Source organism: Vigna angularis, chromosome 1, assembly GCF_016808095.1.
Source record: "Vigna angularis cultivar LongXiaoDou No.4 chromosome 1, ASM1680809v1, whole genome shotgun sequence".
Lineage (NCBI taxonomy): Eukaryota > Viridiplantae > Streptophyta > Magnoliopsida > Fabales > Fabaceae > Vigna > Vigna angularis.
In genome coordinates, this window is record NC_068970.1 from 37,750,476 (window position 1) to 37,777,249 (window position 26,774).

General features: G+C 33.1%; 2 protein-coding genes across 6 annotated transcripts in view; both read left to right on the plus strand.

Annotated features, from left to right (window-relative positions):
* Nucleotides 1–17,382, plus strand: part of LOC108346912 (probable acyl-activating enzyme 16, chloroplastic) — a 34,118-nt gene extending 16,736 nt beyond the window's left edge. Inside the window, exons 11-18 of one of the 5 annotated variants that reach the window (XM_052877143.1) lie at nt 4,639–4,692; nt 4,782–4,862; nt 5,212–5,349; nt 5,543–5,702; nt 16,137–16,216; nt 16,323–16,468; nt 16,838–16,895; nt 16,998–17,382. In XM_052877143.1, coding sequence (XP_052733103.1) covers nt 4,639–4,692; nt 4,782–4,862; nt 5,212–5,349; nt 5,543–5,702; nt 16,137–16,216; nt 16,323–16,468; nt 16,838–16,895; nt 16,998–17,090 — 810 coding nt within the window. In that variant the 3' untranslated portion in view covers nt 17,091–17,382. Of the gene's footprint in view, nt 1–4,638; nt 4,693–4,781; nt 4,863–5,211; nt 5,350–5,542; nt 5,907–6,208; nt 7,327–7,646; nt 10,530–16,136; nt 16,217–16,322; nt 16,469–16,837; nt 16,896–16,997 lie in introns of those variants that run through there. The other 4 variants (XR_008248631.1, XR_008248630.1, XM_052877151.1 and 1 more) reach the window with 4 other exon arrangements.
* A 7,533-nt stretch (nt 17,383–24,915) lies between these two features.
* On the plus strand, nt 24,916–25,686 carry LOC128194979 (uncharacterized). Its single transcript, XM_052871652.1, has 2 exons — nt 24,916–25,051; nt 25,148–25,686. The coding sequence occupies exons 1-2, from the start codon at nt 24,916–24,918 to the stop codon at nt 25,684–25,686; spliced, it is 675 nt and encodes a 224-aa protein (XP_052727612.1).
* The last annotated feature ends 1,088 nt before the right edge of the window (nt 25,687–26,774 follow it).

Consider the following 26,774-nt stretch of genomic DNA (forward strand, 5'->3'; position numbering starts at 1 on the left):
TTACATCATCTCACAGCTTTAACCCAAGCATATTTGCCACTTGGAACACCAACATGTTTGATATTGCATTTGTTTGATGTGTGACCATGCTTCATACAGTAAAAGCAACATACATCACTAATTTTATTTTTAATAAAAGTTCCTTTAACAACCCAAATTTTTCGAGTTCTTTTTACCTTGGATTTAAAATTTTGATGCATGTTTCCATTGCTCTTATTAAGGTTTGTTTTAGCATGTGAATTAGCTTTAGTTGCCTTAGCAAGTAAGTTTTCAAGTATATCAATATCAAACATATAACTTTTGCATGACAAGCATTCAACAGGTTCAACAGTAGCATTTGCATATGATAATTTAATTTCTAAGGTATTAACTCTATTTCTTAGAACAACTTCATCATCAAGCAGTTTATCATATTTTAACTTCAATTCATTATGTTCCTTTTTTAAATTTTTATGAGCAACATTAAGTTTCTCAGATTCATTCATCAATTCAAAGAAAGCTTTTTGTAAATCTAATTCACTAGATTCAAAGCTGGAATCGCTTACTTGACTTCCAGTTTCTTCAGAATCTGTCATAAGGCATAGATTGGCTTCTTCTTCTGTGTCACTTGAACTCGTTGAGCTAGAGGCATTATCCTCCCAAGCTATGTATGCTTTCTTTTTCCTTTGAAATTTTCTTTCCTTCTTGTCTTCACTTTTCTTGCTTTTTGGACACTTAGATTTTACGTGCCCTCTTTCTCCACAACCGAAGCACTTTACGTTTGATGGAGATTCTTGACTTTCTTTCCTATCTTTGTGAAACTTGTCCTTTCCCTTTGCTTTCATGAACTTTGCAAATTTCTTTATCATCAAGCTCATGTTTTCTTCATCATCAGAATCATCTTCTTCGATCCTCTTAGAGCTTTTTCCTTTAGATATTTCAGACTTGAAAGCTAGAGTTTTCCTTTTGCCTTGATCCTCTTCAGCAGTCAATCTCCTCAGCTCAAGTTCATGCTCACGGAGCTTTCCAAAAAAGATTGGCATTGACATCTGAGTAAGATTTTGAGACTCCGAGATGGCAGTCACCTTTGGTTGCCAAGACCTGTCTAGAGATTTCAGAATTTTCACATTAAGTTCATCAGTATCAAAAGTCTTACCCAACCCTGTTAAATGATTCACAATATGAGTGAATCGTTTTTGAACGTCAGAGATCGTTTCTCCAGGTTGCATTCTGAACATCTCATATTCCTGAATGAGAGTGTTAAATTATATTGCGAGCTTTAATATCAAACTGAGCTCGTCTATTTTCTTCAGCAGTCCAATTAAAATAAGGTTTTTCAGTCTCTACACCATCAACAGTATTCATAGGAATATAAGGGCCATTTTGTACAGCTTCCCAGATACCTTTATCAACAGACCCCATAAAAATCTCCATTCTCACTTTCCAAAAAGCATAGTTATCACCAGTAAACAATGGAGGTCTGTTAATGGAAGCACCCTCAGCATATACATGGTTTTGATTGTGACCGGCCATTTTCGCAAATATTTTTTTGAAAAACTATCAAAGCAAGCTCTGATACCAATTGTTGGTATCGTAGGGGGTATTTTTTCGAAGAGTATAGCGCAGCGGAATTAAAACTCAGAGAGCGGAAAGCGTGTTCGATCACAATTAAAATTAATTTGGTCCTTTTAGTAAAAATAATTTTCTTTCAGAAAATTAATCAAACAGTTGATATACGTAAAATAATATGAGTGTAGGGAATAGAAAAATCACACAGATATTTTTATACTGGTTCGATTCAACAAAATCTACTTCCAGTCGTTAATCACTATAAATAGTGATTAACAGTTCCACTAAAAATGGTTTAACAGATTACAATCAAATGAACAGAAATAAAACTAAAAGAACCACTCTACCAACTTGAAGAGAACCGCTCCAGCAATCGACCAACGATTTGCAAGCTTCTCCTTTCACAAGACCAGGCAGAGTACCTTGCTAACTTGAAGAGAGTCTGCTCCGACTATCGACACACGATACGCGAGCCTCTCCTTTCACAAGACCAAGCAAGGGAACAATGAACAAAAAGCTTTCTAAGAACGTTCCTCTGACACAGTGTTCTAAGCTTTCTCAGTTCAAAAAACGTTACCTTTTGATTTCTCCAAATCAAATTATATAGCCAAGTACACTGAATGCCAAAGGTCAGCTCCCAACTGCCATAAATAATCGATTATTGTAAGTGATAATCGATTATTCAAGTCCATTACAGAGTTTTCAAAAAAGTGACAATCGATTATATGAAGTGATAATCGATTATTCAAGTATGACTTGTGATAATCGATTATTGCTTAACCATAATCGATTATACTAGTAAAAATTACAATGTTTAACATTTTCCTACTACATTCAAAATCTACAAGTTGCTTTTTTTAAATATTTTCCTACTACATCCAAAATCTATAAGTTGCAGCATCATCAAAACACATCTTCAGGTTTTACCAATACTCCTTATTGGTAACATAAACGTCCCTAATCTCGCCAACTCTTCCATCCTTCTACATATGCCGGATTGTTCCATGCCCTTGCACGACCACCTTATAGTCATCTCCAAAAGACACAAATCTGACCTCCACCTTGGTGAGTTCATCAAAGAGAGTTTCATATCCACACATGTGATTGGTTGCTCTAGAGTCTATCTACCGTACCCATTGGTAGAAATCTCCTCGGCCTTTCTCTTGTCTTTGATCATGCCAATTCTACTGACTGGTTTGTTCCATTCTCAAAATTACCTTGGCCATGTCCACCTCATCCTCGACCTTCTCGTCCTCTGCCTTTAGGACCTCGGCTTTGAGTAATCCGAGTTTCATTCGAGTCAAACTGTGTCTATAGTGCTTGATCGAGAGGTTTAACCTGATTATCCCAACTTCTTCTCCTTTTATCTTGGGCTTCTAATGACCCAGCAAATTCATCCACTATGAGAATTAACAAGTCCTTCGATTCTTCGATGGCGCACATGATACTTTCGAAATCTTTTATGAGTGAACTCAAGATTTTTCCCACAACCCGGCTAGGTAACATTTGTTCTCCATTCCTACCGAGTTGGTTGCCCACCTTCTCCACCCAAGTTATGTATTCGATTATATGCTCTTTGAGCCCCATCTTCAACTGTTCAAACTCTGCTCTGAGAGCTTGTATTTGGATTTGTCTAATGCGGTTGTCACCTTTATATGCAACTTCCAATATCTCCCAAGATTCTTTTGCTGATGCGGCATCGCTATTTTTTCGAATCCCGACTCATCTACTTCATTGTAGAGAAAATACAATGTTAACCCATCTCTTGCACGTGTTTTCTTCAACACGGGCATTTGTGCCACCATATGATGTTCGTCGTCATTAGGTTCAACGTACTCGTCTTCCACCATATCCCAAATGTCTTGATAATGCCTTCATCTGTAAGCACCAATTATCATAATTGGTTTATCTCGTCAATTGTGACACACTCATACCATTGACAACCTTTGTTATTTCTCTCACAAAAAACTCAAGCATTTAGTATTTCTCTCATGGTGTTTGACTCTCCCCTCTCTTTTTTTTTTTTCTCTGTACTCAGAGTATAAAGCTTTGATACCACTTTGTTAAAAAATAAAACATCCACTACGCACACGCCAATTATATTTCTCTTTGTAAACTGCAGTGTTATCTTTCATTCATCTAATACGCACACGCCAATTATATTTCTCTCTGTAAACTGCAGTGTTATCTTTCATTCATCTAAAGGTGGCTTTAAATAGTCGTAACAGAGGCCTTGGGCCTTTTACAAAATGATAATAACATATTTAAATAAAAACTTAAATATAATATATATATCTAATTCACTACCTACTGCTTTTCGAATAAAAACAAACGAGTCAAACAATTGTGATTGACCACGTTAAGTAAAACACACAGTAAACAAAATATTAAAAAATTAAATCTAATGATTTAAAGTTTATTCAACATTTTACACTGACTCAAATATGAAAGAAAGTTAATGTTTATGTATAAATTTCACCTATTAGTCTATTTAATGTTATGATTTCAAAAAAAATTGTACTCGGTTTTTATTGTTATGATATATTGTTCTAGAAATTGGAATTCTTTGTTTATAAAATCATGAACATTAAACTAACCGAACTAACGTTAACCTTCTTCATCATAGTCAAATATGTATAAATTAAAAAAATTATAAATTACTTTTTTAAAAAATTGTGTTCAAATGAAATAATATTTCGAAAAAATTATAAAAATAATAAACCCTTCCCGATGTGTACTACGGTCCTTTTGGTTAGATGAAAACAACATAATAATCAAGGAGTTTATGCAATTCAATATCCCAAGCATTTTCTATTTCTGAAAGAATATAATTGTGCATTAAGTCTTACTTTGCAAATGAAGGAGACATTGTAATGGAGAATGGCAAGGCTCCTACTTGTTTTTGTTTCTTCTTTTATCATATTCTTGGTGGTATTTTGACATTCTCTCTTTTGCCTTTCTTAAGATTAACCTTGATCGCCGAGTTTGGAGACAGAGATGTTGTTCATTTAAACTATGCACCATATTGTGCCATTGTTCATGATTTTGGAAATTGTGGTTTGACGGGAGAAATTTCTTGGTTCTGTACAGGCTGGAATAAGTGGAGGTGGTAATTTGCCGTGGGAAGTCGATAAGTTTTTTGAGGTCTGATATTTCAATCATGTGAAACATGTAACAATTTTTTTTGAATCTACTTGGCCATTTCACATTGGTGCTTCTATTATGTCATGCAGGCAATTGGTGTGAAAGTACAAAATGGATATGGTTTAACAGAAACTTCACCAGTTGTAGCAGCTCGAAGACCTGGATGTAATGTAAGCAACTTACTTAATGCATTGAAAATTGAAGAATGTTGACAACTTTCTATTTATTATTTGGTGAAATTCATGTGTAACTTACTCATTTCTTAATGGGACAAATTCTTTCAATATTAAAGTGACTTAAAGTAGCGTGCTTGAAAATTTGCTACCTGTACATTCCAATGAGGAAGCACACTTCAAATGCAAATTGTTCATATTTATCAGTTAGTATTTTTTAAAAATTCTGTAGTTTCTGTTTGGTCTTTTACATTTTTAATGAAATTTTTCGCTTAATATGTTAAGAGAACAGTGTCCATCCTGTGGTACATTTATCTGAGAATGTTACAGATACATTCTTCTGAAGGTTCTTGGATCTATTGGGCATCCAATTCGTGAAACGGAATTCAAAGTCGTAGATTCTGAAACTGATGAAGTTCTTCCACCTGGTTCAAAGGGAATTTTAAAAGTCAGGGGTCCACAAGTGATGAAAGGATACTTCAAGGTAATTTGTTATGTTAGAGTGCGAACATTTGTTTGCAAATATACTTTGTGGGGGTGTAGGGGAGGGCAGAGAGAAAATGCATTATATTAGTTTTGTTTCTTACTGCAAATATATGGGAGATACCTTTGCAGTTACATTTATAGTGATGTTTTTTGGATGAAATTATAATGATAGTTATCTGTCTCTGTATTAGAATCCTTTAGCTACAATTCAGGCATTAGACGGTGATGGATGGTTGAATACTGGTGATATAGGGTGGATTGTTCCCCATCATTCAATTGGGCGGAGTCGTCAGTCTAGTGGCATGATTATTGTGGAAGGCCGTGCTAAAGACACTATCGTACTTTCGACGGGTAAGTTGAAGTTTCAATAAAATGTGATCTATTTATCATTGAATCTTAGAATGTCTATGTCTACTATGTCTATGTACGAACGATTCAATATTATTTTCATCCATTAGAGATGTCAAACAAAGGACAGCCAATAATAGGAACTTGAAGAAAAGTTTTTTATCATTTATACTCGTGTCAGAATCTCAAACATAACTTCATTTATTACGTTCTGTTTTTCACTGCTTCTTTCTCCTTCTCTGTATATAAATATACATGTCTTTCTCTTCTGATGACAACACATTCATTGTAATAATACATGTTACAAGTTTCTGTTTTCTCTTCTCCTTCTTTACGACATCTGTTACAATGAGCCATCTTGACGTTTCTCTTCACGGGTATGGGTATAAGGGTTGTGCACCGATCATCACTGTTGGAGTATCTCTGTGATCCTATCAGAGCTCTTCCTTTGAAGAGCTATGCTACGCCAACAAACTCTGATTTCTCCCCTTTCTTTTGACTTCTTACAGGTCTTTCTTCTTCTTTTTTCCATTCTTGCACCATGATGGATGAGCATAACCAGCCTTTGAGCTTTTTGAGTCTTCACCCGAGAGCCCAACCAACTCCTTGGTTTCCCCTATTCTTGATTCAACCAATTACTATGCATGGAGAAAATCCATGACCACTGCATTGAGGGCCAAGAATAAATCTCAGTTCATCGATGGGACTGCCGCAGAACTACCTCAAGGAGATCCCTCTCATAACGCCTGGAAAAGATGCAACAACATGGTGGTTTCTTGGTTGGTCCACTCAGTTTCACCAAAAATTAGACACAACATTCTTTGGATGGAAGACGCCCTAGCAATCTGGAATGATCTCAAATCAAGATTCTTCTAGGGAGATTTGTTGCGCATCTCCGAGCTACAAAGAGAAGCTTCTTCCCTAAAGCAAGGAACATACACCGTCAGTGAGTTTTACATTAAGTTGCGTATCATATGGGATGAGTTAGAGAACTTTCGACCTGATCCCATATGCACTTGTGACGTCCAATGCTCCTGCAAAATGATCTCAACGATCTCACAAAGGAAGCATGAAGACCGAGCATTGCAATTCCTTCGTGGCTTAAATGAGTAGTATAGTAATATCCAATCTCATGTCCTCTTATTGGATCCTATACTCCCCGTTTCCAAGATCTTTTGCTATGCCATGCAGCAGGAAAGAAAATTGATGAATAACAATTTCTTAAATAGCCTTGAACCCAAAAATGTCAATGCAACTATATGTACTCTTATTTGTTCCTTTTGTGGCAAGACTGGCCACACTGGCACTGTGTGTTTCAAGAAACATGGGTTTCCTGCAAAACTCCCTCCAAATAAGAAATATTGCTCTCACTGTGGCAAGACAGGCCATACGGTTGATGTATGCTATAGGAAACATGGATACCCACCCGGTCACAACTTCTACAATGGTAAAAGTCTCCTCTCAAGAAGCCAAGAACCCATCAATGACAGTCCGAGATATAATTTTGATCCTGAAGTGCGCCTCACTAAGCAATAATATTAGGCCCTCGTGGCTCTCATGAACCCCACTGCTGACACTGCCTCCAACCCTCAAATCGGTTCCGTGATTTCCAATTCCCAAGACCCAGGTAAAACCATTTTAACTTTTGACTCTACTGCTGCAACAAGTATCACAACATGGATCCTAGACTCTGGTGCCACTGACCATGTTGTTTCTTCCCTTAAACACTTCCATTCTTATGATCAAATTAGACCTCTCACTATTAATCTCCCCAATGGCATCACCACCAAAGCCACCCATAAAGGAAACATAAAGTTTTGTGACACACTTTGCCTAAAAGATGTTCTTTATATTCCTGATTTTTCCTATAATCTCATCTCTATATCTAAAATGGTTTTGCATAATAATGTTTACGTAAAATTCCCTAATTCTCAATGTTTCATCTAGGATTCAACAACCACAATATTGGTTCAGCTGACCTCCACGCTAGTCTATATGTCCTTCATGGCCCTACCCTCACTATTGTTTCTTTTGTTCACTTTGCTAGTTCACAACAGCCACTCATTGCTGCCAATAACAACATTTGTCACAACTGCTTAGGCAACCTATCTGATAAGAGACTGGAGGTTCCTAAACAAAAATATTCTTACATCAAATATAGATAAAACAATTGTAATGTCTGCCACATTGCCAAACAAAAGAAATTGCCTTTTACTTCACATAACTCTGTTGCTTTACATGCTTTTGATCTTATACATATAGATATTTGTTGACCTTGTTCCATTGCATCCATACATTCTCATAGATATTTTTTAACAAATGTCGATGCAAGAAATCACATTTTGCATTTCATATCTTATATCAAAAACCAATTTCAAACCACCATTAAAATCATCAGATCTGATAATGGTCCTGAATTTTCTATGCACGACTACTTTAGTCCTCAAGGGACTTAAACCTCCTGTAATGAAACCTCTCAACAAAATAGGATTGTTGAAAGAAAACAACAACACCTTTTAAATGTCACTAGGGTCTTGCTTTTTCATTCAAAACTTTCTACTCAATTATGGACATATGCTCTCAATTATGCCACTCTTCTCATTAATATCATGCCTACTCCCCTTCTCAATAACGACTCTCCATATGACAAACTTTACCACACAACTTTTGATATCACTGGACTTAGAGTTTTCGGATGCCTTTGCTACACCAACACCCTTCAATCTCATAGAAAGAAACTAGATCCGCGTGCTATTGCTAGTGTTTTCATTGGTCTTCATCCCACTGCTAAAGGAAATATAACTTACAATGTTGACACTCATGCCATTCACATCTCTAAAAATGTTGTTTTCTGTGAAAATGAATTTCTTGATATGGCATCTATTTCCTCACTTCATTATGCTTTACCTCCCTCTATCATCACATCATCATACCATTCTACATGATACTGATCAACCCACTCCCCCTGTCCCTAATCATTCTTCTTCTCTTAACAATGAAGAGCATTTAGACAATAATTTCATTTCCCCTAGGCGATCTACTCGCACTAGAACTATGCATGTGTTATGACCTCGGCAAGTGTACCGAATTGTATCAAGTAATAAATATGGTAAGACCAAATATCGTTTCTCAAGAGATTCACAGCCTAAACAGTTATGTGATTTCCTGATTAAATATGACTTGAGAACAAAATCTTTTGGTTTAAAATGCAGAAAATAAACATGAATGCTAGTGTTGATCAATGGACAATAAAAATGCACATGTGATTGGTTTGTAAAATATGGAATGGTTATGTTGTTTGGGGTTTCGACTTATCCTATCCACTCTCATGTATTTATGAATTCGTCTTCTTCATTAATGTTAATGTCACTTTCTAATTTACTTTAGACCCGATGTCTCGGCGAAGAAAGCCTATCCTTAATTACTAGTTTACAATGTCTTGTCTCCCTAACAATTAATTCTGCATTATAAACGCACAGAAGCTTAAAGGCAACCAATCCTCATATCCCTATGTCTAGGCAATACTGCTTTTGGGAGAGATTCCCAGATCTAGATTTTCCCGTATGTGTCCATATCGACAAAATCAATTATCATGTTATGAATGAGTTAAACAAAGCAAACATAGAGTATAGACGAAAAACCCTAACAATTAATGAACAAAGAATTTAAAATAAGAATCAATTCAATACATGAGAGTTTCAAAGGATTACATAATTTCCCCAATAACAATTGAAGTTTAGTTCACGATAGACATGGTGAAACTAGATGAATAATGGAAAAGAATGAGATAGAAAAACCCTAAAAGTTGAAGATAGGAGCTTCCGCCTCCTAATCCGCCTCCAAGAGAGTGTTTCTGCGCCTCTTCTGTTAAAAGATACCAAGTCTAGGATGTCCAAATCCTTAAATAGAGCACAAAAAAAATCCAAGCCCACGAGACTGGTGCTCATCGCCCCAACTTAGTGCGCCCAGGCGTGACTACGAAAGCATTTGTGCTCAGCGGCCCTAGAAGGGCGCCCAGGCGTGAGTTGTGGTACTAACTGGCGCTCAGCGGCACAAAAAGGGCGCTCAAGCGCCAAGGCGAGACTTCAGCGCTGAGGTCCTCCAAAAGGGCACTCAGGCGCCACCTGCGGTTCTTCTCTCTGATGATTTTCCAACTTTTCCTGAGTTTCAGCTCCTTGATACTTAAACTCTTCTTTCAAACCATCCTAATTCTTGTTAAAATTAGGAAAACCAAGCGTAAAACCAAAAATTCCACCTTCAATTCTCTTATTCTCATAACTAAAGCAAAATCATGATTTTAAGTAAGTTTCTAAGTCATAAAGGATGTTTTTAGTATCTAAATTAAGTATCAAATAACGGTATTTTCAACCGTTATCAACATGCATACCCCAAAGACTTTCAAATAACATCCTATATAGTACATTTACAAACAAATATCCTATTGAACATGTGCTTAGTTTTGATAAACTATCTCTTGAATATTGAAATTTTATCTCCTCTATAGACAACACCAATGTAAGGTGCCACCATCACCATCCTGTTAATCTACGTTGATGATATCATTCTCATTGGAAATAATATATTTGCAATTGATCATATTACTAATATACTAAATGAGCAATTAAAAATAAAAAACATGAGTAACTTGTCTTACTTTTTGAGTTTCGAGGTTGCTCGCAACTCTGCAGGAATCCATGTATCACAACGTAAGTATGCATTGGATTTTCTCAATGAAACCGGGATGCTCGTCGCTGCCCCTTTAGTACACCCATGAATTTCTCTACAAAAGTGTCCTCCAAAGGCCAACTGCTTGCGGATCCCACTGCCTTTCGTCATCTGATTGGGCGCCTCATTTATCTCATGAACACACGCCCTAACATAACTTATGTCGTTTATAGTCTTAGCCAGTATGTTGCCTCACCAACTCAAGCTCATCACCAAGCCGCCTTTCGCATCCCACGCAATATCAAAAGCACTCTTGGTCAAGGTATATTTCTCAACGCAACTAGCCCCATTACACTAAAGGCTTACAACGACTCTAACTGGACTGGCTGTCCTGACTTAAGAAAATCCACCACTGGTTAAATTGTTTACCTCGACGATTCACCCATTTCCTGGAAGTTTAAGAAGCAGTCAACTATTTTCCAAAGCTCATATGAAGTAGAGTACCATGCCTTTTTCCCAAACTGTATGCGAAATTCAATGGCTTAGTCATCTCATGAGCGACCTTCCCCTTCCTTTCTCACAACTTGCCACTATCTTCTTTGATAACCACTTTGCCATCGAGATTGCCACTAATCAAGTCTTCAACGAATGCACCAAACATATCGAGATTGATTGTCACTACTGCCTCCTGTACATTCCACCCTTCAACTCATAGATATCCTCATAAAGCCACTTCCTTCTTCTTCCTTCCACCACATTAATTCCAAGCTCGACACTTTAAACATATATGGCAAGCTTGAGAGGGGTGTTCAGAATCCTCAAACATACATGTCTTTCTCTTTTGATGACAACACATTCATTTTAACAATACACGTTACAAGTTTCTATTTCCTCTTCTCCTTTATTATGACATCTGTTACAATGAGCCATCTTAATACTTTTCTTCACGGGTATGGGTATAAGGGTTGTGCACCGATCATCAGTATTGGAGTATCTCTATTAACTCGTAAAGTTACTTTTTATCTTAAATCATCTAGCCCTCCCCAAAACTGCAAAGGTGAAAGCCTTCTTCACCTGTGTGCTTGGCCATCTTTATATATATATATATATATATATATATATATATATATATATATACTACATTTGTTTATAAAATTGTTCAATTAGAATCTTAATAATTTGTTTGTAGAAAATCTAGAGCCTATCAAGAGAATTTTGTAAAGCATTTGTATTTTATTAATCTGACAAATTGAGATAAGTTTATCCGGAGAATTGAAAAGAGAAAGTTAATATGAAGAATAGAGAATAGTGCAGTGGGAGTTACCTGACTAAGTAACTAAGTTATTAATTAATTGTTGGGTTGCATCAATTGTGTAATGATACAAATCAAGCAGGTAAGGTTAGTATGTAGCTTAGGTTATACTTTTAAAAGAAAAAAGTTCATTTGGTCTCTTGTTCTTCAAGAATATTGAAACATCTTAATCATTAAGTTCAGATTCTCGCAATCTGAAATTTTATTTTTCTTTATGGTTTCAACTTTGAAGGCAGCTCTCTTCGTTTTTTTTTTCATCTTCACGCTCCCTTAACTTTCTAAACAAAGTAGATGATAAGATAGCTAGAAAATCTTTTAAGCGTTGGATGTAGCATAAGTAAAAAAAGAAAATAAATTATTTTATAGATGAGTGTTGCTCCCTCCACCACCACCAAATGCTTCCTCCACCACTTCATGTCTAATTTGTCTTTCTTATCATTTAATTATTGCGCAGTAAAATAGATATTGACATCCGTTTCACCTTCAACGGATGTTGATATCCGTGAACGAATTTTCACATCCGTAGGTTACATCTTTTAAACTTTTTTTTTGTTATTTTATTTTATTGTTTTTTATTTTAGATTTTATTTTAATAATGTTTTTTATTTGTATATATTTATGTTTTTGTATTTTTTATTTTATTTGTATATATTTAATAATAATTATTTCATTAAATAAAATAAAATTAATTTACATATAATTACATAACATATTATAAAAAACAAAAAATTTTAAATACTCTATCCATAAATTTAAAATACAATAAACTAAAAACTAAAAAAAAATAAAAAAACATAAACCTTGAACAGATGTGGCCACATCCGTTAACAGAGGTGGTATATCATTTAACATAATCAATTAAAAAATAATACAATTTAATTAAATTAATAATTATTATTTCATTAAATAAAATAAAATTAATTTATATATAATTACGTAAAATATTTAAAAAGATTTAAATAACATCTATATATTAATTTAAAATACAATAAATTAATAAACTAAAAAAAAAAAAAAACCTTAAACAGATGTGGCCACGTCTGTTAACGGATGTAGCATATCACCGTTTAACATAATCAACTAAAAAATAATACAATTTAATTAAATTAATAATAATTATTTTATTAAATAAAATAAAATTAATTTATATATAATTACATAACAAATTTTAAAAAAATTAAATAATATCTATATATTAATTTAAAATACAATAAATTAATAAATTAAAAACTGAAAAAAAAACCTTGAACGGATGTGGCCATATCTGTTTAACGGATGTGACATATCCGTTTAACATAATCAATTAAAAAATAATACAATTTAATTAAATTAATAATTATTATTTCATTAAATAAAATAAAATTAATTTATATATAATTACATAACAAATTTTAAAAAAATTTAAATAATATTTATGTATTAATTTAAAATACAATAAATTAATAAACTAAAAACTAAAATAAATAAAAAACATAAATCTTGAACGGATGTGGCCACATCCATTAACGGTGTCGAAATCCGTTGAAGAATTTTTTCTTCAACGGATGTTAACATCCGTTGAAGAAAAGAAGTGGGGGTTAGGATTTTTTAAAATTTAAAGGATAGTTTTGGAATTTTTTAAAAATGTGGTGGTGCAGGGAGTAATGTGAGGTGGTGTAGGGAGTAACCCTCTTTATATAGATTGATCTTATCTAACCAATATAGGACAGTTGCTCCCTTCACTACCACCGAATACTCCCTGCACCACCCCATACCAATTTTTCCCTTCTCTAAAATGGATGTCAACATCCGTTGAAGATGAAACGGATGTTGACATCCGTTCGTTCACATATTTTATATATTATTTTATTATTTTTATTAAAAAAAAAAAATCTTCAACGGATGTGGCGACATCCGTTAACGGATTGCCACATCCGTTTTAATAAAACTTTTAAAACTATTTTGATTATTATTTAAATAATAATATAAATTAAATTAATAATAATTATTTTATTAAATAAAATAAAATTAATTCATAAATAATTAAGTAATAATTTTAAATTAATTAAATAATATTTATATATTAATTTAAAATATAATAAATTAAAAACTAAAAATTTAAAAAGAAAAAACTTCATAGATCCGTTTTAATAAATTTTTAAAAACTATTTTATTATTTAAATAATAATACATAAATTAAATTAATAATAATTATTTTATTAAATAAAATAAAATTAATTTATAATTAATTAAATAATAATTTTAAAAAATTTAAATAATATTTACATATTAATTTAAAATATAATAAAATAAAAAACTAAAAACTTTAAAAAGAAAAAAACTTTACGGATATCACCACATCCGTTTTAATAAATTTTTTAAAAATATTTTAATTATTATTTAAAATAATAATACATAAATTAAATTAATTATAATTATTTTATTAAATAAAGTAAAATTAATTTATAAATAATTAAGTAATAATTTAAAAAAAAAATAAATAATATTTATATATTAATTTAAAAACTTAAAAAAACTAAAAACTTAAAAAAAAGAAAAAAACTAAACGGATGTGGCATATCCGTTGAAGAATTTTTTCTTCAACGGATGTCGACATCCGTTCAAAAGAAAAAGAGGAGGTGTAAGATATTTTAAAATATAAAAGATAGTTTTGGAATTTAAAAAAGTTGTGGTGATACAGAAAGCAATGTGTGATGGTATAGGGAGTAACCCTCCCAATATAGAGCCTAAACTCTGCTACTAATTGGGTGTTTCACCCTACACCTTCAAGAGTTTCACCCTACACCTCTAATTTCCAGAATTACCCTCATGATTAATGATGTTGGTAAGAAGTTTATATATTTTCTTCTCCTACAGTCCCTTTCATTTCTATGCTATCTCTTTGCATTCTTTTCATTATCTCTTTTTTAGTTGTCTTTGAGAAAGATTATTCATTGAGAAGTGTGGTAAAGATGCTGCTGTGTTGGTGTTAGTCATTAAAGTCAAGGAGTGATTTTTTTTAAGCTTCTCGCATACATGAATCCATTATAAAACTTCCAGATCTTAATCAATTTCGAAATCTAACAAAAACTTAATCGGATATCGAATTCTGATCGAATATCAAAATCCAATTTATCCTTTATCGGATATCAAATCTGATTTAAACTTTATCAAATTTCGATATTAGATGAAAAGGAAATCAAATTTTAACCTCCGATTAATAAGAAATTGAAGTAAAAAACCGCATATCGGATTTCCATATCCGATATGTATATAGCTTGATATCCTATGTATTTCTTGGCTTGAGATCCTATACATTTCTTGGCTTGAGATCCGCTGCATGTTATGTTTCCTCGACTTTACTTTTAATTTATTATTTTAGTCTTATCTTTTTTTTGTAAAGTATTATTATAGTATTTATAAATATCATTAAAATAAATATTAAATAATTTTAATTTAAAATAAATTTAATTAATTAAAATATTTATATAATTATAAAATCCTATTTTTATTAAAATAATAATAAAATATCTTAAAATTATAAAAATTTAAAAACTATAAAACAAATAAAGCATTAAATAATTCAAAACAAAAAATTTAATAAAATTAATTAATTCCTTAGTACAAATAAATATTAAATAATTACGAAAAAATATTTAATTAAAAAAAAATTAATTAATTCAAATGTTTATGTAATTATAAAATCTTAATATTTTATTAGAAAAATAACTAAACATCTTAAAATTGTAAAAGATTAAAAAACTATAAAACAAATAAAACATTAAATAATTTAAAATAAAAAATTTAATTAAAATATAATTAATTAATTAAAATAAATATTAATGTATGAAATACTAAAATTTTATTAATAGTATACCTAAAATTTAAATGAGAAAGTGGGATATGAAGGAGGAAGAGAAATGAGAGGAATGAGAAATGAGAAATGAGGGTGGAAGAAAGAGAAAGCTGTTAAGGATTTGGACAAATGGTCAAAGATTCTTTTCAATTATTTAAAAATTAATAACATTTTAATTAGGGATGTAACAGAGATTTTGAAAATATACTTGAAGGTACAGATGAAACACTCTTGCGAAATTATCCATTTACCCGACCCGAGAACCCATTAGTTTACATGAGAAAGGTGAATAAATGGTGTGAATTAATTATCTTTGCATATGCACTCACACACACACACGTGCATACACACATGCACACCACACACATGTATGCACGTACAAGGGCACACGCACCCATATAAAAACAAGTTGAATTTTGTTTTATACATGTAAAATTCACTATCAAATAATGTTTTTAGGCTAAAAGAAAAGAAGTTCTTTAATTTGTTAACAAAATCATGTAATCTTAAAATATATCTTTTAAGCCTCAATTTCAACTTCTTCCTATGCACAAACCCCTTATGATTACCAGACTTTTATTTTTTTTCCTTTTCAAGTATTAACCACTTGTTCTAATAAGAGAAGGTGAAAATGTTGAACCGGGGGAACTTGAAGAAGCTGCAATGAGGAGTAGCTTAATTCAACAAATTGTTGTTGTTGGCCAGGTAAACTCTTAGTTTCTTTCAATTTCTTATGGATCAAGCACTAGTATAAAATGTATTTCAGACAGTGTAAAATGTAGTGATTTAACTTCTTGTTAATGACTGTAAGGATAAGCGACGTCTAGGAGCTGTAATAGTTCCTAACAAAGAAGAAGTCTTGAAGGTAGCAAGGAAGTTGTCAATTGTAAATTCCGAGAATTCATATGTCAGTGAGGAAAAAGTGAGGAGCCTAATTTATAAAGAATTACAAACCTGGTAAGACTTGGTTTCACTTCTCCTTCTTTTGAATGTGTGATAAAGTTTCTAATTATTAATTATTATGTTATGGAAAGACGGTGTTAACTATATCTTTAAAAATAGTTTTGAGAATATTTAAGGAGAGTTGCTTTGAAAGAAATTGGTTTCACACTACCGGTGATATCCTTGATGCACACAGAAAGAGAAAATTGAGTTCATTCCTATAGCTAGTTCATTAAGTGGGATAGATACCGAAATAGAATAGAGATAAAAGAAAGAGTTCAAATGTGTTCCCGAATTGGTGTTCATTGATTTCATTTTATTTTCTATACTCTAATCTTGATAATTTACATTTTTCCCATTCGTTGTTTCCTATTCATCATGCAGGATGTCTCAATCTTCATTTCAAATTGGACCAATCCTTCTTGTAAACGAACCCTTCACGGTTAGATTTTGAATCGAATTCAAAGTTATAGTATCTTGTATGTTTTTTGTTATTCAGATAAGAAAACTGATACATTTGGTAAATCCTTTTCTACAATGGCAGATTGAGAATGGTTTAATGACACCCACCATGAAAATTAGAAGAGATAGAGTTGTGACTCAATACAAAGATCAAATAGACAACCTATACAAGTGACCTACTGAGTGTCAATGAAATCATATATACAGAGACAAGAGAGCTCTAACAGTTGTAAGGCAAGATGCAAAATCCTAATCCTTGGATGACAAACTCTATATATGGTTTTTGGTTCCTTGGAAAATGGAACATACAATTGTCAACAATACATTCAAGCTATGTGTTAAGAAGTTTTTCGCTCGAACTAGGATGATTGTCTATTAAATTATAGTTAAATTGCTCAAAATGTTTGCCTTAGATATTGAATATGATAAAATGCATATTTCTTTTGAATAAAGAATCAGTATTTGTCAGTCACACTAATTTAAACATGGCTTTGTTAAGTTTTAAATCTATCGTGATTTTGAATATTTTTAATTAAGTTTTTATTAATATTTTTATGAATACTCAAAATTTTTATAATTTTTAATGGAACATGCACTAGTACAGTCAAGGAAAACGACAACGGTTGTTTTTGTCTATAGGCAGCGGTTTTCGAACCAAGGCATATTCAGGCGAGACAAAAAGTCTAATACTTTTGGCCTCGGTTGAGAACCGAGGCATAAAAGGAGAGGATTTTGCCTCGGTTCATCCTTAACTGAAGTAGTAAAGTTTTTGGTTTTTTTAATTTTTTTTTTCGTAGGACTTTATGCCTCGGTTCTCTTGAACTGAGGCAGTATGTCCCACTCTACTGCCTCGGTTGTAGTTGGACCCGAGGCAGTAGAGTTTTTTTTTTCTCATCCGCAAGACTTTCTGCTTCGGGTGTGACCATAACCGAGGCCATAAGGGGTCTTTCTACTTCGGTTATGACCTGAACCGAGACATATATCCTTGTTTTTTTTTTAAAATAAGGTCTGTTTCTGCAACATTTCCAACCACAAAAACATACATGCATATATTTTTATAGCCAGAACAGTCTAGAATAATGCAGAAACGTATATTTTAAATGAAAATTATATTAAAACATAAATATATTGAACGGAATCATAAATCAACTTCTTAGAAGCATAAATCAATCCAATGTAATCATAAATCAAGTTTCAAGCATAAATCAATACAATGTACAAAGTTAAACTTATAATAATGTAGAAAAGCATAAAACAACTTAGAAACATAAACTTAGAACTTACTATATCCCAATATCTACTACATACTATTATATAAATGAATTACATATTTAGCAAGTGTTTTCCTCACAAGTTTAATTGACTTCTCTGGAATTGGAGCAGTCCTATTAAATCTCTGCATAAAACACAATGATTTCAATTAGTGTATATGAAATCCAAACTATAGAGAAAATAAAATTCAAACCTAAATATTACCGTTTCCCATCCACTGGTGTAATGTGCACGAATGATGGTCATCATCCAAAACATAACGTAGTAACCACATTCATATGACCCCATTTGTCTATTACACTATAATATATCATCATAATTATAAAATGTTAAGTAACATCATTTGAATGGAACCAAATGTAACAATGTATGGACTAAAATACCAAACCGTAAGGGCAACCCATGCAAGCTTTTTAGTTGTAGCAGTAGATCTCCCAAATAACATCATATGTGTTGCAAGGGAACTATTAAAAAAAAATTCCTTTAGCATACATTTATATAACAAAAAAGTCGAAACATTGAGATTCTTACCAATCTACTACATGTTTAAGAGGGCTGGAGGAGACTTCTGCAATGAACAAAACCAGACAGTAGTGTTCTCCAATATGGAGATCACAAGTAGTTGCCAATGACACCTGAAATTGGTAATAACTTATGAATCATATACCAAAATTAATAAATGAATGTGTTGAAGTTAACAAACTTCACTTACCCATGTATATAAGGGAGAAAATATATCTCATTCCCCATTCCAAAGCAGGTGGTGATGTATGTTTGGATATCATCAAATTTATTTCTTTCATGAGTCATAGAGGGGTCAATGAACCCATATACATCGTTGAACCCATTCTTGTTACTAACATCAAACATATACCTAAAATGAAGAAATAATCTGATATAAGTAAGTTGATAAAATAGAATTATATAAAAAGGTTTTCATAAACTTACATCATCCACAGTTGAATGAGTGTAATATTAATTTCTTCTCTACCTGACGCGAGCTCCCTAACATCTTGATGATGCAAGTACAATGGGATTTGAGCTTCTCTTCCAAATGTAGTAGAATCCCACTGTACATTCATCGGCACATATGAAATTATTTTAGCAAGCTCGTCTAACGCACCAAGAGGGTCATCCTCAGATAAATGAGTCTTCTTCGGTGTAGGACTTCCCTCTTGACCTATCTGCTGTTAAATGCAAAAATGGTTGTTATAACGTCAATTAGAATTAAATATTAAAATTGAGAAGTATATAGTACGAGTGTTTACCTCAGATTAAAATTGACACCACTCTTATTGTCTACCCACTTACATTTGAAGAGTGCAACGGAAAACTTAGTGTAATCAACTTCCCATATCTCTTCAATTCTACCATAATATCTCATGGATCCAACTACAGGATTTTGATATTTGGATGTGGAAAACTGTAGCGACTCAGCTTCTAGACTGACGCCACTATTTTGTACTGTGCTTTTATCATCCAAAGTCTTTGTTTAGAATGTGCAATTATTAATTTCGTAGCCTGTACAACATACAACATCAAACTTCAAGCCATTTGCTAACCACAAAAAAGTCTCAGAGGACCGTGATTCTTTCGAAACTTCAGATTTGAACCAGGACAAGAATGTTTTGTTATGCTCCATCAACTGCCATTTCTCTGATTGTCGTGGATAGTTGTCCTTTACAACGACTTTGTGTGATTCCAAAAATGGGATCACTTCATCTGTGTTGTTTAATATGTACAGATGTGCTTACATCAATTCTTCACGACTTTTCGTCACCACATTCACACCTCGGATGCTTTTACTTGTAGAATATCTACTCAACCATGATGTCCGAGGGACTCCTATCGGATTTGCTTTAGTCATATACTTAGAGCAAAACTCAATACTTTCTTCAGCAATATATCTTTCAATCATTGAACCTTCTGGACGATATTGATTTTTGACGTACCCTTTCAAAATCTTCATATAACGCTCAATAGGGTACATCCATCTTAAGTATACTGGTCCACACAACTTTATTTCTCTGACCAAATGAACAAGTAAATGCACCATGATGTCAAAAAAGGATGGAGGGAAAAACATTTCTAGTTGACACAAGATGATGATAATTTCGCTTTGAAGTTCATCTAACTTTGTAGGATCGATGACTTTACTACAAATTGACAAGATGATGGCATTTCAAAATTGGCCTAATAAGCATTCTATTCAATACAAAAACATGCAGTACTCACAGCATCAGCCCAAAATTGTTTAGGAACACTATATTCATTTAACATAGTTCTAGCAAGTTCCTCTAAGGATCTATTCTTTCTTTCTACAACTCCATTTTGTTGAGGAGTTCTAGGTGCAGAAAAATTATGAGAAATGCCATATTCTTCACAAAAAGTTTCAAAAGATTCATTTTGAAATTCACCTCCATGGTCACTTCTAATAGCCTTTATTTTCAAATCCTTTTCATTTTGAACTAAATTTGCAAACTTTTTAAATTCTTTGAAAGCTTCACTTTTAAGAGTAAGAAAGAAAGTCCAAGTATATCTTGAATAATCATCTACAATAACTAAAGCATAATAATTTCCTCCAAAACTTTTTATCCTAGAGGGACCAAATAAATCCATGTGCAAAAGTTCTAAGGGTTTTAAACTAGAAACAACATTTTTCGAATGAAAAGATGATTTCACTTGTTTTCCCTTTTGACATGCATCACAATTTATTTTTCACATATTTGAGTTTTGGTAGACCAATTACTAAGTCTTTAGAAATGAGTTTATTCAATTGTTGCATATGAATATGTGCAGCTCTTTTATGCCATAACCATGGATTTTCTTCTTTTACTACTAAACATGAAATATTCCTATTTGATGCATTTTCTAAATCAATCAAATAAATATTGTTATGCCTAATTCCTTTCAAAGCAATTTCAGAAGAATCATTTTTATAAATAGTGCAAGAATTTTGTTCGAAGGTTACCTTGAATCCTTTATCGCATAATTGACTAATGCTAATTAAGTTGTGCTTTAATCCTTCCACATATAGCACGTCTTTGATCATCAAGGTATCTTCACTTCCAATATCTCCTATTCCAAGGATTTTTCCTTTGTTGTTGTCACCATAGGTGACAAAGCCTCGTTCCTTTTTCCGGAAGCTTGTAAATTTCTTTTTATCTCCGGTCATGTGTTTTGAACATCCATTGTCAAGACACCACATATACTTCCTTGGTTTTGATAATTCCTACAACATAAAAAGAACAAGCTATTTAGGTACCCAACTACTTTGTATGGGTCCTTTGGGTTAGATTAAAAAGATTAAAATCATTTTACAACCCAAGCATATCTACCACTTGGAACACCATAATGCTTAATTTTACATTTGTTAGATGTATGACCCTTTTTCATACAATAAAAGCATGATGCAACATTTGTGTTCCTGTTAATAGTTCCTTTTTCTACCCATGTTCTGCGAGTTCTATATTTATTTTTAGGAACAAATTTATTAGCAGTTCTATTTTCAGAAATTTTACTACATTCTCCAATGGTTGTATTTTCAGAAAAATATTTGAATTTTATGCAAGATTCACATTCATTATTAGCAATATGTTTTTCTTTTTCATAATATAAAACTTTACTTTTTAAATTTCTGATTTCTTCTACTTGATATAAAAATTTATTTTTCAAACTTCTGTTTTCTTCAGACAAATTTGTAAATTCAGTTTTCAAATTATCATTTATTTTAGAGAAATTTTCAGAAGTAATTTTCAAATTTTCATTTTCTTCAAGAATATTTTCAAAATTTAATTTTAACTCTTTGAAATCCTTTTTCAATTTCTTATGAGCTATATCTAATTTTTCGGATTCTACTAATAAAGCAGCATAAGTATCATGCAATTCAGTTTCACTATCATATTGACTAGAATTATCTGAATCGTTAGATGTACTTACTTGGCTTCCAACAGTGTCGTCATCCGCCATTAGACATATGTTTGCTTCTTCATCAGAACTGCTCGAGTCAGAAATTGATTCGTTGTCATCGTCCCATGCGATGTATGCTCTCTTTTTCTTGAAGAATTTCTTTTCTTTCTTTTCTTCACCCTTCTTTTGATTTGGGCAGTCTGCTTTTAAATGTCCCTTTTCTCCGCAACCATAGCATTTATAGTTTGAGGAAGATCCTTGATTTTCTCTCTTTTCGTTTCTAAATCTCCCTTTGCCTTTTGATTTCATGAACCTCTTGAACCTCTTGATTAGTAGACTCAAATTTTCATCTTCTTCTGAGTCTTCATCTTCCATTTTTCTTTTGCTCTTTTCTACCTCAGATTTGAAGGCTAGAGTCCTTTTCTTAGTTTTTGCTTCTTCTTCATCTAGTCTTCCGAGGTCAAGTTCATGCTCTCTCAACTTTCCAAATAATGCAGCCATGGTCATTGTGTTGAGATTTTGTGACTTAGAAATTGCAGTCACTTTTGGTTGCCAAGACTTGTCTAAAGATTTCAAAATTTTTATATTAAGCTCATCAGTATCGAAAGACTTACCTAATCCAATAAGATGGTTTACGATGTTGGTGAAGCGTTTCTGAACATCTACTATTGTTTCCCCTTGCTTCATCCTGAACATTTCGTATTCCTGGATTAAGGTATTCTTTCTAGCTCTCTTAACATCATCTGTACCTTCATGGGTTACTCTAAGTACTTCCCACATTTCTTGTGCAGTTTTACAAATAGAAATCCTGTAAAACTCGTCAACAGTTAAAGCAAATGAAATAATATTACGAGCTTTTACATCATTACCAAATTTTTTACGGGGCTTTGGTTCTTGCATATTGTTAGTTGGAACAAAAGGACCAAATGCAACAACATCCCAAATATCTATATCAATAGATTCCATAAATATTTGCATTCTTACCTTCCAGAATGCGTAATTTTCACCTGTGAATAGTGGTGGTCTATTGATAGAATGCGTAATTTTCACCTGTGAATGACTATCAAAGCAAGCTCTGATACCAATTGTCAGAGCGGCTGCAGAGGAATGGTTAGTGTGGAATAACAAACCAAGAGGGGGGGTGAATTGGTTCTTACTAAAAACGTGTGCCTTAAAAATTTCTACTCAATTAAACTTACTTAGCAAATAATAAAGACAATAAAATAGAGTAAGGTTGAGAGAAATTTGCACAGATGATTTTATCCTGGTTCGGATCTTACCAATCCTACGTCCAGTCGCTTATCTCAAAACAAGATAAACACTTCACTAATCACAAAACAATTACAAACTACAATCACACAGATACAATTTGTAAAAGTTTAGAAAACACCTCTCTTGATGCCACAAGAGATGAAGCAACACCTCCTTTGAATCTTCACAAAGGATGAAACACTTCCTCCGAATATTTCACGAAGGATGACTTCCTCTTCCGAACACTTCCTTAGACACACCAAGGATGAACCAGCTATTCCTCTATCACCGTAGCAGTATTTCACCAACTCTACAGACAGAGTTTCCATAGTTGAGCAAGAGCACACAATTCTCAAGAGTTTCTGAGTATTTGAGCACAAGGGAAGAGTTGTAGTTGTTGACCTTGAGAGGAAATGAGAGTCTATTTATAGACTCATCCAAAGGCTCTTCCATTTTTCGTTTTCAACCTTTCTGACTGTGTTAATCGATTATCTTAAGTTGCTAATCGATTAGTCACTAAAAGACAAAACAACGGATAGTCCAACGGCTCAAAAACGGCTAGTTTTTCAAACGGTCACCTTGCTAATCGATTAACAGCCCATGCTAATCGATTAGCGCTAATATATTAACAGCCCTTGTTAATCGATTAGCATGCAGTGCTGAGCTTTTCCATTGCTCTCTGGAATAATCGGTTACTGACCCCTGTTAATCGATTAGCACTGCACAGTTTTTGCTTCTTGGTACATTTTTACATCACTTTTGAATGCATACATAAAACCACTAATTTCCTATGTTCATACAGTTATTACAAAAGTTACAAGTCTTCAAAAATCATTCTTCATGAGTCTTGGTTGTTCTTGACTTGATTTAGATATCATCAAAACTTCATCTTCATCATTTTGCTAACACATATCAATGGTCAATGTGCTTTTCCAGTGGAGACTTTAGAACACGTAAATTTCATGGCCAATCAATTTCCATACCGCCAAGGGAACTACAACCAAGGGTGGAAACCTAACCCAAGCATGGGTCAAGGTCAGAATGGACAAGCTGGACAAGCAAGACAATTCAATAGACCACAGTAGCAACCATCAATATGGTAACAAGTATTTACGCTAAATGAGAGATCAACAAAGCTAGAAGACACTCTTCAACAATTTATGCAGGTGACTATCGTCAACCATAAAAGCATTGAAGCTGTCATTAGAAATTTGGAGATACAAGTTGGCCAATTGGCTAAGAAGTTGGAGGAGATGCCTGACCGAAGTTTTGGAGCTAATACTGAAGATAACTCTAAAGAGGAATGCAATGCCATTATGACTAGAAGTGGCAAGATTTTAGATGAGAGAAAAGCGAAAGTTGAGTTGAGTAAAAAAGAAGAAGAGAATGATAAGAGAAGATGTGAGGTTGAGAGAAAAGAAAAAGAGAAAAAAGAGGAAGAGAGAAAAGAAAAGAAGAGAAAAGAAAAGGAGAGAGAAGAGAGAGAAAATTAAAAAGATGTTGAAAAACCTCTTCCTTATCCAAAGACTTATTCAAGGAAGGAGAAAGAAAAATAGCTTGAGCGGTTCATGGAGACTTTTAAGAAATTAGAGATCACCATACCTTTCTCTGAAGCATTGCAACAAATTCCTTCGTATGCAAAGTTTTTGGAGGATCTCCTCACGAAGAAGAAATATCTAGATGAGGAAACAATTGAAGTGCAGGGTAATTACAATGTCATATTGTAGAAGACGCTACCTACCAAATTCAGTGATCCAGGGAGTTTCACCATCCCTTGGACCATTGGGAATCATGATATAGGAAAGGTTCTAGTTGACTTAGGAGCTAGTATCAATCTAATGGCCTTATTTATGCTTAAGAAGATTTGTGGTCTGGAGGTCAAATCGACAAAAGCAATCTTGCAAATGGCAAATGGGTCCATTAAGCATCCTTATGGTGTGGTAGAAGACGTGTTGGTAAAAATTGATAAGCTCCAATTCCCTGTTGATTTTGTTGTAATGGATATGGGGGAAGATGTAGAAATGCCCCTCATTCTTGGAAGACCATTTATGAAGACAACCAAAGTTGTCATTCATGTGGATGAGGGAACTGTGCAATTGAAAGACCAAGATGAAGAGGTAACTTTTAATGTCTTTGATAAGGTGCAGCCAATACAAGTAACAAAGACGAGTCCTAAAGCTAAGGACGAAGTTCACTCAGTGACTAGTCTACCTGATAAAGTTGCCCAGCCAGTTAAGAGAAATCATAGTTGTTGCTTTCCAAGGATGAAGGAAGATGATGGAGATAAGGAAGAAAAACTCGTTCACCATGACTCTGTGATGGAAAATAATGAACCCTAGCAAATCAGTGAAATTTAAGAAAAGGTTATGGGTTATCAAGGATATAAAGGCAAATGGAGTTCTTGAGATTGAGGCTCCTTACTCTAGAAGAGTCAAGTTGGTGACAAGAAAGATGCTGAAATTATGTTGGTGTCATGAAAGGAAGAAGCACATCAACATTGAAAATCAAACTTTAGCTTTATTAGGTCAAGCTAATGACGTTAAACAAGCGCTTACTAGGAGGTACCCTAGTGTTCTAAACTCATCTTTTTATTCTTCATTTGTTTCTGTTTTTAGAATAGGTTGTGGTGTATGCAATTTGAAACCTATATCTGGTGTGGTGGTTTGATATTGATTTATGTGTGATGATTATTGTTTGATGATGCTTTGAGATTGATTGATGTTGAGATGTTACACAGGATGTTTGATATACAGATGATTGTTCACAAACTTATGAACAGATGCATGATGTTATGATTGTGGTTATGATGCTAAGCAGGATGTGTATTTGATGTATGTGGAGCATGAATTACCTTGTGTGAGGTTTTGAACTCCAGAGTATTTGTTTGAATGATTACTATTCTTTTGAAAGCATGAATGATTTTGTCCAGGTTTCTATGTTTGAACTACTTGCATGCTTGTGTCACATGATTAAGGCTACTTTTTATTACCCTTTTTTCTTAGCCAATGCATGATTTGTACCCAAATGAAAAAGAGCACGAAGTGTTCTATTTTTTTTTAACCTCAAGCCTTAAACAGATCTTTTGTGAAAATCTTTACCTTGAGTTAAGTTGAGAATCATTGTGTGGTATTGATAAAGGTCTAAGTTTGGGGTTGTTGGGAGATTTTACAAGGAAAGTAATGAAAAGCATTGAGCTAAGTGTTGAGCAAGTATGAAAAAGAGAAAAGAAAATAGAATGCAAAGAAAGAAAAGCTCAATGTAAAAAGAGGAAAGTTGGGAATGAGTGAGATTGGTTTGTCTAAAGAGAGATTGTATTTGAATGATAAATTTATGAATGACTCTCTTAACTCAAGGATTTTGTGATCATGAAAAACCAATTTTTCTTCTTAGCCTAACCACGTTACAAGCCATAGAAAGTCCTTGTGAT

Bases quoted from the DNA above. Each gene is read 5' to 3' on its own strand.
- LOC128194979 (XM_052871652.1), top strand. From the start codon at position 24,916: ATGGAGACTTTTAAGAAATTAGAGATCACCATACCTTTCTCTGAAGCA. The intron at 25,052-25,147 runs GTAATTACAATG...ATCATGATATAG, and splicing joins GGAAACAATTGAAGTGCAGG to GAAAGGTTCTAGTTGACTTA.